Source organism: Cryptomeria japonica, chromosome 8, assembly GCF_030272615.1.
Source record: "Cryptomeria japonica chromosome 8, Sugi_1.0, whole genome shotgun sequence".
In the NCBI taxonomy this organism is placed as follows: Eukaryota; Viridiplantae; Streptophyta; class Pinopsida; order Cupressales; family Cupressaceae; genus Cryptomeria; species Cryptomeria japonica.
The window spans coordinates 684,401,922-684,418,744 of NC_081412.1; the positions used below are offsets into that span (position 1 = coordinate 684,401,922).

Below are 16,823 nucleotides of genomic sequence, written 5' to 3' on the forward strand. Positions count from 1 at the left end.
TATGCATTTGTTGTTGTTTGTTAAAGGATTCTCTCTTACAAGAGGTGTAGGTCCTTGACTACAACCTCTTTTGCACTTGGTAAAATACATCCATAATGAATTCACTCTCCCAATTGGGTTAAAAGGAGCGTCATCCTTCATTAAGAATCACTTTCACCTCGCAAAAGAAGGAAGTATTGCATTCTTATTCTCTTCTTTGTCTTATTCTAGAAGATGTTATAGACAATTCCTCTTGGGGATAGGTGTCTTTTGTACAAAGATCTCTTCTCCTCTCAGGATCTCCTTTACACATACTACAAGATATCCCTTTTCAACTATCTTATCCTTGCTTAAAGAGTGCAAAATTCCCTTGCTTGGATCTATGACATTTTTGCATTTTGGGGGTATCTTCTTTTGTGATGAAGGTAGGTATCCTTGTTCTACTTTGCTTATGACATAAACATTACACTTTTTGAGCAATGGGTCATTCTCGAAACCAGAGCACAGACTCTTAGAGCGAGATGTCACACTTTTTGACTATACATATACAGGTTGTAGCATACTCGGGCATAGACTCCTATGAGGTGCTTCTAACCTCCCTTACACACACATGCACAAGGTTGAGTGGAACTAGCGGCATAAGGCTAGACTTTCTCACTCTCCTCCCTTACATGGATCACCTAGACAGACTCTAGGGGCTAGTTTTCCATGTCCTTTTCCCATGGATCACCTAGACAAGATCTAGGGACTAGAAGTCCATGTTTTCTCTCTCACTATTCTTCTCATGGATCACCAATGTGTGTATTCATGCCTTTTTCCCTTTCTTTTCTTCTCTTTTCATTTTGTTTCCATTTACATTCTTCATCTTGTGCTAGAGAACTCTCAAATCCTCACACTCTTTGTTGTGTTGGAATTGAGATTTAGTCCTCTTTCTTACCAAATGATTCTCCATTAGTTTTTGATCTCATATCAAATCTTCTTGTGAGCATTTGTCATCAATATTATTTAACAATTCGAAGTGGTAAACATGATACCCTGTTTCAACTCACTAAAATTAGCAAGCCGAAATAGGGGGGGCATATAGCTACCCTCGAATTTTCATCACCTTCCTTAGTAAGCATTAGGTGATTTTGTGATCTAACATGTGGTTTTGTAGGGTGCGGTTCCTAACTGTGTACTGCAGATACCGCTGGGGGCTTCGTTCGACAGACTTATGGATATATCCTTTTTCAAATAATGTTTACTTTTCTGTACTTTAGCTTGCATATGCACGTAGTGTTCATATGACCGCTAAAGTGGGGGCTAAATGTAGCATCGTAAATTGTACGCACTTGCTAGGGTGGTACAATTTCACACCTAGTTTAGCACCCGCCTTGGCGCATTTTGCATTTTGCATTACATTTCCCCTTTAGCACTTAATTAATTAAATTAATTAGGTCTAAGGTTTTATTTTATCATCTCCCATATCATAAAGTTGGGCCCTTTCATTAAAGTGTGCCCTTTTTATTTTATTCCTCCTATACATCATTTAATCAAAAACCCTAATTAGGTCCTATTTCGAGCTTGGGGGCTTGATTTCGGGGGTCAAAACATCTCGAAATCACCTGTAACTTCGGGATTCTCTCTAAAATCATCATATCTGACGGCCCTAAAAATTTGGTGAAAAGTTGTCGGGACCGTGGCGCCCGGAGTGCACATGGTCCCGGACATTTTTCCCGAAATTTTAGGAGCACAATCCAATCATAAAATAAAGCTTAACCCCAATAAATTGGCGGGATATTCAATCTCTAGGTCGGCCAAAAGATGAAATTAAGACCTAGGGTTTCATATATAAGAGCTCTCTTTCTTCATTTGAAAGGATCCGAATTTTGGCTTTCAAGGACCTTCTATGCAGCGAAAGAGCAGATCTTTGAAGACTTCAACAACACTCAACATACATCTATCAAGCATTTATCAATTTCATTCATCCATTTAGGGCTTGGAAGACATTGAAGAACAATAAAAGATTACCAACTGAAGATTGGCTTGTACTCCTCCCTTGAGGGTTGGGTATGATTTCATGTTGTTTTCATGTCTTTGCATAAGCTTCAATATATCCTTTATTCATGCTTTAGATCACTTTGCATCTTGATTTAGAGCATTTACATTATCATTTACAAGCAATTAGGGTTTACTTTCCAGGTTGCTCTAGTTTGCTTTCTTGCATTTTAGGACCTTGCACACACACTAGGTCTGCACACACAATATATTTTACAATACAACTTGGCTATTCGTGGAGGTGGAAATCACCGAAGCAGGGGTTTGACTAAAGCAAAACCCTATATAGCCGCCCATCCCATTTTTCAGATATAAGTGCAGGTTTCGGAATTCGGACGACGCTGCAAGTTACAGATCCGGAAGAAGCAGACTGAGACAGAACTTCCCACCAAGTTTCAGAGCAAAAGACCAGGATAGGGGCGTGGGGCGCCCTAGTCCTGCCAGGACAAGGGCGCTGGGCACCCTGGTCCCCGGGACAAGGGCGCTGGGTGCCCTGGTCCTCCTGACAGACAACATTTTCAGCATTTTTGACAGCTTTTCCAGAGTGCAAAACAACAGTTTTCGGAGCAGTTTCAGGGGCAGAATCAAGACAGTGGCGCCCACGCCCCCGTCTCGAACATTTTCAGTCAGATTTTAACTCCGGGTACGCATTTGCATTCTTGCCTTGTCCTTGTGTTTACAGCTTTCCATTGTTTAAGTTCAATTCTGCAATCTTGTTATTAGTTCATACTTGCACTTTGGGGTTAGGGATTGAACTTGCATCATTTTATCTTTCAATTACAACAAAGGAATAGAAATCCTAATAGGTAGCCCGTGGCTCTCTCTTCCACAAAAAGAAGTAGCCAATTGTGTGATACCTCTAGGCTCTTTCGTATTCCACAAATGTGTGATTGAGAGTGAGATTAGGGCATGTTTTCTTAGTGTCACTTTTTCCCCCACACAGTGAGTAACTCAAGGGGAGAAAACCAACTATCCTGTTGCACTAAAATTATTGCAATGTTTGAACAAAAATAATGGTGGGCCACTACTGCAAGGTGTCTAGTGGGGAAATTTCAATGGTCCTTGGTGCCTATCAATGTGGTAGTGATCCACTTAAGGATCTATCCCAATCCTCATAAGAGGATTTTTATGCATCTCACACAAGTGTGGATATCGAGGGAACATGTCGAATAGGCCATCTTCACAAGTCCTTGTGAGTTTTGCCTAACATATTAATTTATATATCAGATTGAAGAAGTATTGCTTGTGTCGTTCCTTCTCACTAAGGCCTTATGGGCTTCTCGTGAGGAAAGCTCTTCTTCCTAAAAATAAGATAATAACAATTTCTCTTACACTCAAGGTCCAAGGAAGGCAAAGGGAAAGGATACTTTTTTATCACCTTTCAGGGTTCTATCTGAACACAAGGCATGTGAAAAGCACAAGACACTTCAAAAAAATTAATTAACTCCAAAATACAAAAAATATGAACCTAATTAAAATAGAAAAGAAAAGACAAATAGACATCTAAACAATTTTTTTAATTTTTTGGCATTATTTAAAAGAAAATATGTCAAATTACACACATAATATAAATATTAAATCATTCTCTACATTAATAAATTAAAATTAACGTAAAAAAATATGAAATTGGATAAAAGAATACCTTTCAAAAGTCGCCCACAATAATATGTTCAAGATGACCTTCAAATTAACCTTAGGTTGACTTTTTGAAAAAGACAAAAAAAACCAAAAAAACATGACATTTTGTCACTTGGTCAACTGGGAGACCATAACCAACAGGAGAGAGTTTAGTCGAACTAAGTTTGACCAAACTATAAAAGTTTAGAATAGTTCGGCCGAACTTGTCTATGTGTCAAGTGATGTGGCAACAAAATCACCATTTTCTCTGCATTTCTGAAACTTTTCACTTCTGCTCTATCTTTCTTCAAGCATAATATTTTCTTATAAATATTAAAAAAAAAACTTTTTTAGAGCTCGAAATCAGGAATCTAGACATATAATTTTTTTAATATTTGATTAATTTTAATATTTTTTGTTTTTTAAACATTACAAATAGGTTTTTTCAGTTAAAAAAGAGGTTGATTTGAAATTTTAAAAAATAAAAATAAATGATATTCAAAAATTTTAAAATAAATATTTTTCACTAGATAAGAGAATCTTCTCCAAAAGGGTATAATTTTTTTTTTATAATAGAAAATTTAGTAGACAAAAAGTGATGCCAAATGAAAACTACCAAATTCATCTATGTTGGACTTTAAAATATTTTTACAAGAAAAATAGACTATCAATTTTATTTTTTTTAGCATTGTATATATATGTCCTCTATTTGGAAAATTAAAATAAGAAAAAAATAAGTTCATTTTCAATTTTTTTGGTGACAACAACTAGAACCCTTGATTTTTAGCAATAAAAAATTCATCTTTGAATATTTTAAAAAAATCTACAAAATAGCAAACATAAATTTCATAATATTTCTACATTTGATCAATTTACATCATTTTGAAATTCAATTTAGAAATGTCACTTTTATGCAGTTGAAGTTAAACATTTTTTGTTGTGTTTGCCACTTCCTTTATAAAAATGTTACACAACATTGTTCTTTTACCCACGAGCTTGTACCAGTGTGTTTGTAGCTTCAAAATAACCAAAATAAATCAGATTTTAAAAGGCAAATCATACAGTATGGTGGCAGGTGAGGAATCAACAAAGTAAAACAAAAAGAAAGGCCTACGGTATGATTCTCTTCCATCAATATTACAAATAAAAATTTGTTGCTATAAAAGCAATATTATATTATGGCAAGTTACAACTCTAATGTTGTGGGCTGATAATCTTGTTGCCATAGGTCAAGAACTCTATTACTATTGGCTAATTTCAATAACTCCAACTCTAATGGGCTTAACCATGTAGCATCTTTTACTAGTCATTCTTCCATTTTACCAAATATTCAATATATTCCTTTCCCCTAGTCTTCCTAATCACTCTTGAGTCCAAAATACTTTCAATCTATTCCATCCATTTCATTGGTGATGTAATATCCTCTTTTTCTTGTTGTTTTGATGTATCTAACTTTGTAGTAGGTACATAAATCTGAAACATTAAAAATTGAAGAGATATACAAACTCATAGGTAGCTCTAGCTCATAAGCATTTGGTGAAAACTTCTTAATGATCTTACATGAATCAATTTTCATCCACTTGAGCTTGTTGTAGGTATGATTGGGGAATCTTTCTCTCCTTATGTGTGCCAACACCATATCTCCCACTTCCAAATTCTTTTCTCCCTTTTTAAAATCTACCTTCTCTTTGTATTATTGGCTGCTCCACTTGAGTATTTCTCTTACTCGTTGATGCAAATTTTGCATGTATCTAACAAACTCTTCTCCTTTAGCATTTATCTTATATCCTTAAATGTTTTCAAGCTTGCTTAATTCTAAAATACCTCTAGGACTATAGCCATAAATAATTTGAAATGGGGTTTTACCTATACTCTTGTTGATTGAATCATTGTATGCAAATTCAACTTGAGGCAATATCAAATCTCATTGCTTAGGCTTGTCACCAACCAAACACCTTAGCAAATTTCCTTAATAGCTTCAATTTGCCCATTCATTTGGGGATGATATGTTGAGCTAAACTTCAAATTAGTACCTATTTTCTTCCAAAGTGTAGTTCAAAAATGACCTAAAACTTAGTTTCACGGTTTGAAACTATATTTTTTGATAAACCATGCAACCTAACAACCTCCGTGAAGAATAAATTTGCAATATGTGTAGCATAATTTGTCTTTTTGCAAGCTACAAAATGAGCCATTTTGGAGAATCTATCAACAACCACAAAAATAGAATCCTTATCTTGTTGAGTTTTTGGTAGTCCAAGCACAAAATCCATGCTTACATCATCCCATGGTCTCTTAGGTATGGATTATTGTTGATATAATCCCATGTTTTGACTCCTTTTTTTGGCATATTGACAAACTTGACATCCTTGCACAAATTTTATGATTGTTGCTTTCATCCTTGGCCAATAATATCTTTCACTAAGTTGTGCCATGGTTTTATTAGCTCCAAAATGTCCAAATAAACCTCCATAATGATTTTCTTTTATTAAATTCATTTGCAGTTACCTTTATCTTTTTGGTGACATCATTTTCAAATGGTTTGGTCTATTGTCACAAAAGCCAAGTTGGCCCATTTTACCTGGTGTATTCTTTTCTAGGGCTTGTCCTTGGGTTCTTAGCTTTGACATTTGGGGGTTGTGGACCCTAAATGCCCTTTTTGCGGCCAATCAAAAACTTTGAAGCATATTTTCTAGTTTTGTCACCATGGTCAACATTTTTGGATTTGGATCCATGATTTGTTTTGTCCTTTTAGGTCTAAGACTGTTTCTTGCCGCATGGTGCTCTTAGGGGATTGGCCTCGTATTCCCTTCAAGTATACCTAGATCTAGCATGCTTGCAGGGTGGAGATTCTCTTTAATTTATGGAAAGATAAAAATGTTGTTCTTTTTGCTCATAGCTCTATTGCTACTTATGTTTCATTTTATACTAAAGTTACTATTTTTAATAATGTTAGGTTGCAAATCCAAGTTCAAGCTAATAGAGTTTCTTTGGAGGTAGCTTACCTTCGTGAGCTTCTTATCTTAATCATTGGGACAATGCCCCTTGCTCTATGGCCAGAGTTCCTCTTGATGCCTCCACTTCTTGTGGCCAATTACCTTCATGTGGCTAGTAACAAAGAAGGTTTTTTTCTTGTCACTCCAGTTCTCTCATATCCCAGGCACCTTGCCACCACTCTGGTGGTAGGGTGGTTCAGTTTGGCGATGCTCTTCTTCTCCACCCCACGGGGGCTCTACCTCTGCTTGGCCTTCGGGTGGTGCAAGGTTGACTTTTGGAGGTGATAGTGTTTGTCCTGTGGGTAATGGTGGTGGTGGTTGGCACAATTCTTCTAAGTGGCTCCCTCAACTAGATTTGGCCATTTCCCCTAAAAGGGCAAATGATAAAGAGAAGGAGAGGTGAATGTTGATGAGGAATGGTCCTTGCCTGATGTCATCTCAAACCCCGCTGATGTGTAGAGTAAACCGGATGACCGAGACCCCCTCCGCCTTATGCTAGGTGTGCACTAGTTACTTAATTGTGCTATTGTTTTATTTGCTAGGCCCTTTGTTAGTTTGTTTATGTTTTTTTCTCTCTCGGCTATGCCCTTTTAGATTTTGATTTTCAGAATCTGCTCGTATGACTTTAAGGGGTGACCTTGTATCTGTCTACCTTTTTTGTGTGGATATGTGTACTATATTTTCTTATTAATAGATATTGGTGCACGTATTCATTAAAAAATATATAATATTAAAAAAAATGATTTGTGTTCTTATTGTAACCAATAGACGTATATAAATGATATTTTTACAATTATTAAAAATAGAGTTAAATATAACTATACAAGTCTGTTCAAAATTTTTAATTTATTATATTATTGAAAAATAAAATTGAATGATTGCATAAATATTCTATCTTAGAAAGGACTAATAATATTAAATTTCATATTTATATGAATATTTATTCATATTTTCCCAAATCATATTTTAGATCATGATCCACCATTTAAAAAAAAATATGATGGAAAATATTAATTCCAAAAACAAACAGTTGATGGAAAACATTAATTCCAGAGACAAACACTTGAATCCAAAAGATCTTATGCATTTAAAATCGCTGTAGGCAATGCCGTTTCAAACAACCGTGAGGCATACGTTTGGAAAGGCGTGAGGGAATTGCGATACCTTTCGCGTACTTTCTCATCACCTTCTACAAAAGTGGGACGAATTATTTCATTTTCCAGTCCGTGCAGGAAAATGAGAGTGCAACTAATTTAGGGCAATGGAACTTAGCAAAGTTGCCGTATTCGGTACAATGTAGAAAAATTCACAAGATGATGAAAGTTGTTGAAAAATTCACAAGATGATGAAAGTTGATGAAAAATTCACAAGATGATGAAAGGGAAAGTTGTTGTATACTTTTCTCATCATCGCTTTCTAGACAACTTGGACTAATTATTGTCAGACTTGCCGCTGATTTTTCTTTCCATTCCACTTTGTTCAACGAAATGAGGTGTTGACTGTACAAAGTAGAACAAACACCAAATGTTTGATATGACATCTTTTTCTATTTACCCCCTGGACCCATCCGGAGAGATTGGAGAAGATTTCACTAATTTAATTACCTGGACTTTTTAATCGCAAGCTTTTTATAAGATAGGGAAAGGACTAAGTTGTGGACGCTAATTTCAAGCTTCTCAAAATCTTACGTGGAAATTTCAAATCACTCCAAATTTTTTTACAGCAGCTTACTTGGTAAGTCCCCTGCTTATAACTAAAGTTTTAGGGCCACATCATCAAATATGATGCCACATCAGCATGCTTTTTGCCAAGGTGTCCAAAACAACCCAAAAAAAAAGTGAGACCAATAGGTGTGCAAAAGGACCCCAATACTTGTGCAGCTGATGTGGCATCACATGATTGGTTACTTTTCACAACAAATGGTATATTTCATACAACTATTAGTGCAATGTTATATAAAGGTTGGACATTAAATCAGCAAGTATAAGGGTATTAAATCGACAACTTCTATCACAAAAATTGGAACGCACTCAACTACTGGATCCTTTCCCCTAGTTTGTCCATTTTTATTTCATAAATAATGAAAAATAAAACTTAGAGATTGAATTCTAAAAATATTTTTGTAGTTAAATGAATCTCAAATTTCTATTTGTTAATATAAACTCTAATCTTATAATGAGAAACAAATCCAAAATTTATCTCCCTTTTTATATAAGTAACAAAAAATATATTCAAATATATGAACAAAGATTTCCATGTAATAATTCTAAATAGAATTAATTCTAAGTTATATAAATCTTCACATGCTTCCACTAGAATTTTTTTTTGAAAAAGTCTAAAATTTAAAAATCACTTGAACATGCAACAAACACAACAAACAAAATTTTAAGGAAATGTGTATTAAACTCATCAAAAAAATAATTGCAATTGTTGCATTTTTTACATTATACACATGACCATGCAAAAGTCCTCAAGTTGTTTGATCACCATACATATGGCCCCAACCATCCTAGATTGCTAAACAACTATGCTTCAAACTTTGATTCCTATTTTTGAAATCATATTTTTGTTTTTATGCACCAAGTGTTCTTTTGCCATTTCCTTGCCTTGATAAAGTCTTCTATTTGTTTGCTTCCAAATTTCTCAAATAACTATCGAACAAAAGACTATCCAAATATTTGAAAAGACCACCTTCTTATTCAATATTGGTCACATATTAAACATTGCAAGCAGGTCTATTGGGATCATACTATGCCATTCAATTTTTCATGAAAATTTTGCAACAAAGATATACATATTTGCATGTTATCAATATTTTTGTTAATTTAATGAATACAAACAATACTATTTGGTGCAAATTATTCATGAGTATTGTGTCTTTAGTAGTAAGTTTTCTTTTCTTTTCTTTTTTTATTTAACACTTATCTAAGTGGTTAAGAGGGATGCAAAAAAATGTGTAAAGAAAGAGCTATGAAGTAGTCTTGGTAGACCATATTAAAATGTCTATTTAGAATAGCGTATAAGAATGCTTTTGAAAGAGAGTTACACTTTCAATTGAAGTGTTAGGTCCTACTAATTGACTAGTCAAACAAGAAGTTTTATTCAAATAATATTATGATGTAAAACCATTTTTAAATAAGTCCTAATAATTTACCCAAATTAAACAATTGAAATATAAAATATTGACTATTCATACTAAGCTTATTAACTATTCATACTAAGCTTATTAAGTATTCATACAAATATTGATATTAAACCATAATTTATTTAAAACCACGAATAATTAAAAAAATATCAATCGAATTATATTACACTCATTTAAAATTGTGAATAGTATTCTATTAAATTTAGACAAGTCTAGTCAATAAAAAAAACAAATACAATTAAAGAAGAGTTGGTATCTTCTTGCATTTCCATGGAAGTTTGGGAGCAACGGATGGCTCACGGGTGTTTTGCATATCCGCTTCTTTATCCCAACGTATAGCTCAAGTCACCAACTCACACTGCCCTTTGCTGACCCCAGTCAACCCCACCTTCCTTATAATCAGTTGCCCTCTCTTTGCCTGCCAAATCACACAAACTCATGGCGCCCACAACCAAGTTGATTTTGTTCACTATTATTCCCCTGTTTCTCCCCCCCTTCTGCTCTGGATGTATTCACAGGGAAGGAGAAGCTCTTCTTCAAATCAAAGATGCCTTGAATTACTCTTCCTCCTATACCAATCTGAGCTCGTGGGAAGAGGGAGGAGATTGCTGTCTCTGGGCCGGCATTTCCTGCCACAACACAACCCGTCATGTTGTCAGTCTTGAAATATACGGTGATGATGTCTTTCGAATGGAGGGCGGCGTCATATCTGAGAGCTTGTGCACCCTCACTTCTCTTGCAACTATAACCCTATATGGAATGGGATTAAAAGGTACCATTCCTCCGTGCTTGGGAAATCTCTCCTCGCTTAACTATTTTGATGTTTCTAGTAATTCTTTACGTGGTTCTATCCCAGATTCCTTGGGCAATCTCTCTTTGCTGAAAATGTTGGATCTATCTGGCAACCAACTAAGTGGACGTATTCTAGATTCCTTGGGCAATCTCTCTTGTCTAGAAATCTTGTATCTATTTCACAACCAACTAAATGGAACTATCCCAGATTCCCTGGGCAAACTCTCTTTGCTCAGATACTTGTCTCTAGCATACAACCAACTAAATGGTACTCTTCCCTCCTCATTTTCAAGGCTCTCTTCACTTGTGGGGTTCTATGTTTATGGGAATGCATTCAACCAGAGTATCGCTTCCTCAGTGCTACCCTCTTCACTTGCACATCTTAGTCTCTCACTAGATGGCAAACACATGATTTCAGAGGCTTTCTTTGACAACCTCAGTAAATTGGAAACTCTGTCCCTGTCCAATTGTGTACTTAATATCAGCACCCGTTGGATGCCTTCATTCCAATTAATCATATTAATTATGAGATCTTGTAAGATAAATGGTGAAATCCCATTGTGGATTTCAACTCAATTCTCAATTGAACTGTTGAAAATAGTTGACAGCAATCTTGTTGGAGAAATTCCTTCGTGGTTATTGGATATGGGTCTTCTCTTCATCAATCTCACATCAAATCATCTCCAAGGTCGTCTTTTGCTAAATACATCAGCTAGAAATCCATTGGAAGTCTTGGATGTGTCTACAAATGCATTGTCTGGTCAGATTCCATCAATTTGGCCTCCTAATATAACAGTGTTGTTGCTCAACGATAATTTGCTGACAGGAAACATTCCTCCATACTTGCAGGGTATCTCTTCATTAGAGATTGCAAATTTGGCAAATAACCATTTAAATGGAATCATCCCTCGAAGCTTAGCTAATTGTTCCAAGCTTCAAAAGCTGAATTTGGAGGATAATAATTTGAAGGGAACAATTCCTTATGAGTTTGGTAAGCTTAGTGAACTGAAGGTACTTATGGTAAAGAACAATCATTTAGGTGGATTATTCCCTGCCTTCATATCAAACTGCACAAAATTATATTTTTTAGATGTTGGGAGAAACTTCTTGAAAGGCCACATTCCAAAGTCTATAAAAAACTTTTCAGTGCTCAAAGTGTTAGCAATGAGGAAGAATTATTTTGAAGGTGGTATCCCTGCAGAAATTGGACAGCTGAAGAACTTACAAATCTTGGACCTTTCTTCAAATCAACTTTCAGGCTTTATACCGTGCACCATTTTTAGTTTACAAGCAATGATGATAGAAACCCATCCGGAATTTAGTAAGATTCAACTTGTATTACAGCTAGAATCCTCAAGGATAGGTCTCACAACTGTGTACACATATAAGAATGGATTGAATATGAATTCCAAAGGTAGAGATGAGCAATACACATATATTTTCCCTAACATGATGGCCATTGACCTTTCAAACAATCAATTGAATGGGGATCTTCCATCCGATTTAGGAAAATTAAAGGGATTGAAGTTGCTCAATCTTTCCATGAACAATTTCAGTGGTGCTATTCCAAATAGCATTGTACAATTGACTTGGCTGGAATCATTAGACCTTTCTACAAATCATTTTTCTGAAAAAATTCCTCCAGACCTCGGTTGTCTGAACTACTTGGGAGCCCTTAACTTTTCCAACAACCATCTTTCAGGGAGTATACCACAAGGAGGACATATGGCAACATTTCAGGAATCATCATATTCAGACAATCCAAAGTTATGGGGTTGTCCACTTCCAAAGAAATGTTCCTGGCCAGAATTTGCTCCTACTCCTCCTCCCATTTCTACATCCATTAATGAAGAAGAGAAAAGTGACGAAAGTGAGGGTTTTGACATTGGAGTGGGACTATCATATGTAGCAGGTTTTACAATAGTGTTGGTATTTATTGTGTTGAAAAAGAAGTACTTTGAGGGAGTTGATTCAATTTTAAAAATCTTCTTCCCATGGCTCTACAATTTGACATTGTAAAAGTTTATTTTGTTTGTCAAGTTGCTTCAATATAAATATATTATATTTCTTCTCAAATAATTTAATTCATTATGCATTTGAAAATCATTTTATTTATATTTGTGTCTTGTAGATCATGAAAATTTTTGTAAAGGTTTTTTAAATATTAATAATGTTTGGATTTACTAAAAGTATCTATATTCATTATTATTATAAAAGTTTCATTTTGGAAGTTAATTATATTTATATATTTGAAAATTTAGAAGTGATGTATTTTTGTGATTGCCAATTCGAACTAATTTGTAAACTTTTTTTACTCTTCCATTTTCCTCGACTTGGGAATTAGATTATGCCATTAAGAAACAACCTTATAAGAATGGTTAATTATTGTGGGGATTATGAAGAATCGCACTACTTTCCATCAAGCCATGGCAAATGCCACTCAAGAGAGGTTTTGAAAGATATGCCCTATCTCTAAGTCATTTTGTGTATTTTGTTATCCTCTCAACAATGAAGAGTTGTGGTGTAATGTACCCACTTTTGGGAATCAGTGTTTCTTTTTTATTTCCACAAAAGAAAATTGAAGTGTCTTAAAAGCTCTACTCTAGTGCATGGCCTAGATTTAGCTTTTGCTATTATTTTCCCTCTTACTTTTTCCATTCCCCCCTAGAATTAAAATCTTAGAAGTTGTTTCACAGGTTGCAAAATTAATCAAGGTCCCACACCTATGAAACTTCTAGCTTGTTACCTAATTTTCAAACTTTTGATCCTTTCCTTCCTCACCTCGCAAGCCTCTTTAGTTTTGCCTCAATCGCTTCTATTTGGTCAGTGTTTCTCTTAGGAACTTATGTTCACAATTCCTCAGTTCCCACTTGATAACGGTCGCAGCTATTCTAGCTCCAAAACAAACCTTTCGTACAACGTGTTAGTGACAGGTTAGTCAATCGCAGCCACTAATTGCAAAATCGACGATGTAAAACGTGCGACTAACATGCATGTTAGTCAATCCGTACTGTCTTTTTGGAACCAAATTAGACGCGTCCCTTGATAACCTGTCATCTAACTCCTCTCTAGTACTCCCATCTCGAGCAATTGTATCCCTCACAGTCAGCCGGCACTGGCTATCCAAGGGAAAATTTGCACCGCCTGGATAGTCGTGCTTCCTCGGTCCTCCCCCCGCCGCGTTGGTCTCTGCCCGAACGGTGCCCGTGAAACCCGCAAAAAGACGTCACCTCGAACCGCCTCCGGATTCCGGATTTACCCCCTGCCGTTCCGTTTTGTGGATAATTTTTTTTTGATCATTTTAATATATGATCATTTTAGAATTATGTTTAAAAAAATTATATTTTTAATATAACAATTATAATATATCATAATTATTAATACTATTTTATTGAAGTGAGATTTATAGTTAATATTATATAAATATAATTAAAATAATAATAATTAAGAATTATAGAAAATATTTTTTTACTTGTAATATAATATTTTAAATGATATTATATATTAATAATGATATTTATAATTTAACTCTTTTAATAATTACGTCGAAGGCATCTTATTTGAAAGAGATGACCTCGGTTTTCATCAAACGGCGGATAATGTTGTAGAAGAGAAGCAAGACCATCGAAACGACCTTTTGGGTTCAATTTTATCAGTATTATTTAACAAGTCATTGATTTGTATTTGTCTGATACTTTAGTATAACACTATACTTTGTTTCTTTTTGGTAAAATGCACTCTCGCACATTCATTTTTAAAAAAATTTATTCCCACGTGTTTGTACATGGCCTTAGACAAATATTGGCATAAATTGCAAGTAAAAAAAAATCCCATAACATAGATATGTTAGAGAGACATTAATGTGCATCACAATGAGGTGTCAAAAATATATGAAACCTACAAAACATGGCCTTATACGTGATATATTAATGTGAATGTTATTGCAACTTTAGATGGCCAACAAAACTCTCAAAAAAACATGCAACCATTTTCTATTGATCTTAATCAAATGATGACAATAATGGACACAATGCAAAGCGGAAACGGTAAGTAAATTATGAAATGAACTTCAATCAAATTTGAGTCTTCAATTTGAAAATTAATCTTATAATGTCCTCATATGTATTTTCAGGTGTTGATGATATTCATATGGAGGATCATGATCAACACTTTTTTGGTTAATCACTATAGTGTATTATTCTCCAATGTATTAATCGTTAAGTACTTTAACTCTATTTTAAAATTAGAGCATGGAGGGAGTGGATTCTGGAATTAAGATAAAGACATTATTTGTATATTGTACTTTTGAGTTAGACTACTATTGTATATGTGAAAAATTGGCTCATCCTTTTGTAAGCTTTTGTGAAATTTATGTGTAGTGACTTACTCACTTCCACAATGGTCACATTTATTATTATATATATAATACAAAGTTGCAATGATATATCTCCTATGCTTATATTTGACAACAAATTTGGTAGTGTGAGTTCTCTCATATTGTGACTATAACTAATATGAATGATATGTGCATTTCCAATGGATTTGATTTCCAATCATGGTGGTAGCTCTATGATGCTTTATATTTTCATTTCTATATTATATCTATTCATCATCTTGGTGTATTTATGTTGTCTCCCACTTCCCATTCAACATTGTCTCATCATTCAATCTATTGTATTCTGTAAGGGGTGGTATTTATATTTGAAGATTATCTAGGTATGAATTTTATTTATCTATGTTTGAAAAATGGACAATAAAGATATTTTAAAAATTAGGCATATAAATTATGAATAAAAAATTTATATATATAAATTAAAAAATAACCAATTTGTTAAAACTTCTTCTTATTCTTATTCTCTAACGAAAAATATTTGGCTCTTCCATATTTCAGCTATATTAATGATGTTGCTTACTAAATCTCATAAGGTCTTGAAAAGATTTCAAATTAGAGGACAAATTTAACATGTAGAAGGTGTAGATTCATTTCACAAAGGTTAGAATTTCATTGTTTCCTACCACACTTATTTGAGCCTTCCTAGGGAATTTATTGATCCATCTGAAAGTTGATCATAAATGAAGTTTTCAAGGGTATAGGGGAATTTGACATTCAAACAATATCTATCTTTACATACGCATTTGACCTTTATAGGGGAAGTTGCTTTCATGTTTTGTAGGTTTCATATATTTTTGACACCTCATTGTGATGCACATTAATGTCTCTCTAACATATCTATGTTATGGGATTTTTTTTTACTTGCAATTTATGTCAATATTTGTCTAAGGCCATGTACAAACACGTGGGAATAAATTTTTTTTAAAATGAATGTGCGAGAGTGCATTTTACCAAAAAGAAACAAAGTATAGTGTTATACTAAAGTATCGGACAAATACAAATCAATGACATGTTAAATAATACTGATAAAATTGAACCCAAAAGGTCGTTTTGATGGTCTTGCTTCTCTTCTACAACATTATCCGCCGTTCGATGAAAAACCGAGGTCATCTCTTTCAAATAAGATGCCTTCGACGTAATTATTAAAAGAGTTAAATTATAAATATCATTATTAATATATAATATCATTTAAAATATTATATTACAAGTAAAAAAATATTTTCTATAATTCTTAATTATTATTATTTTAATTATATTTATATAATATTAACTATAAATCTCACTTCAATAAAATAGTATTAATAATTATGATATATTATAATTGTTATATTAAAAATATAATTTTTTTAAACATAATTCTAAAATGATCATATATTAAAATGATAAAAAAAAAATTATCCACAAAACAGAACGGCAGGGGGTAAATCCGGAATCCGGAATCCGGAATCCGGAGGCGGTTCGAGGCGACGTCTTTTCGCGGGTTTCACGGGCACCGTTCGGGCAGAGACCAACGCGGCGGGGGGAGGACCGAGGAAGCACGGCTATCCAGGCGGTGCAAATTTTCCCCTGGATAGCCAGTGCCCAGTCAGCCTAGCGAAAGTTTTCATAACTGGGAACCCACTGACAAATATAGTTCAAAGGTACTGAAATCACTCGATGACCCGACTAAAGGACTTATCCATCTCCCGAGGAATAGTCTTTTCAAGGTGTTCACATGCAAGGTGCATTAATGGATGATTAGATGGTGAGGTCATATGGATTTATTGGCATGATTTTGGGGACAAGGTGGAGGTGTTTTCATTGCCAAAAAATAAATGAACTCAATACCCCTTGAAACTAATATTGGTTGAAACGTGTGCACAAT

At 34.4% G+C, this 16,823-nt stretch overlaps 1 protein-coding gene across 1 annotated transcript; it reads left to right on the plus strand.

The window, feature by feature from the left end:
- The first annotated feature begins 10,464 nt into the window (after positions 1-10,464).
- On the plus strand, positions 10,465-16,606 carry LOC131857913 (receptor-like protein EIX2). Its single transcript, XM_059210701.1, has 2 exons — positions 10,465-12,518; positions 16,369-16,606. Exons 1-2 carry the CDS (start codon positions 10,465-10,467, stop codon positions 16,604-16,606), a joined length of 2,292 nt encoding a protein of 763 aa, XP_059066684.1.
- Positions 16,607-16,823: the final 217 nt, after the last annotated feature.

Excerpts from the sequence above, each read along its gene's own strand:
- LOC131857913 (XM_059210701.1), top strand. The coding sequence starts at position 10,465 with ATGGAGGGCGGCGTCATATCTGAGAGCTTGTGCACCCTCACTTCTCTT. Across the intron at positions 12,519-16,368 it reads TTTATTGTGTTGAAAAAGAA|AACGGCAGGGGGTAAATCCG; the intron begins GTACTTTGAGGG and ends TCCACAAAACAG.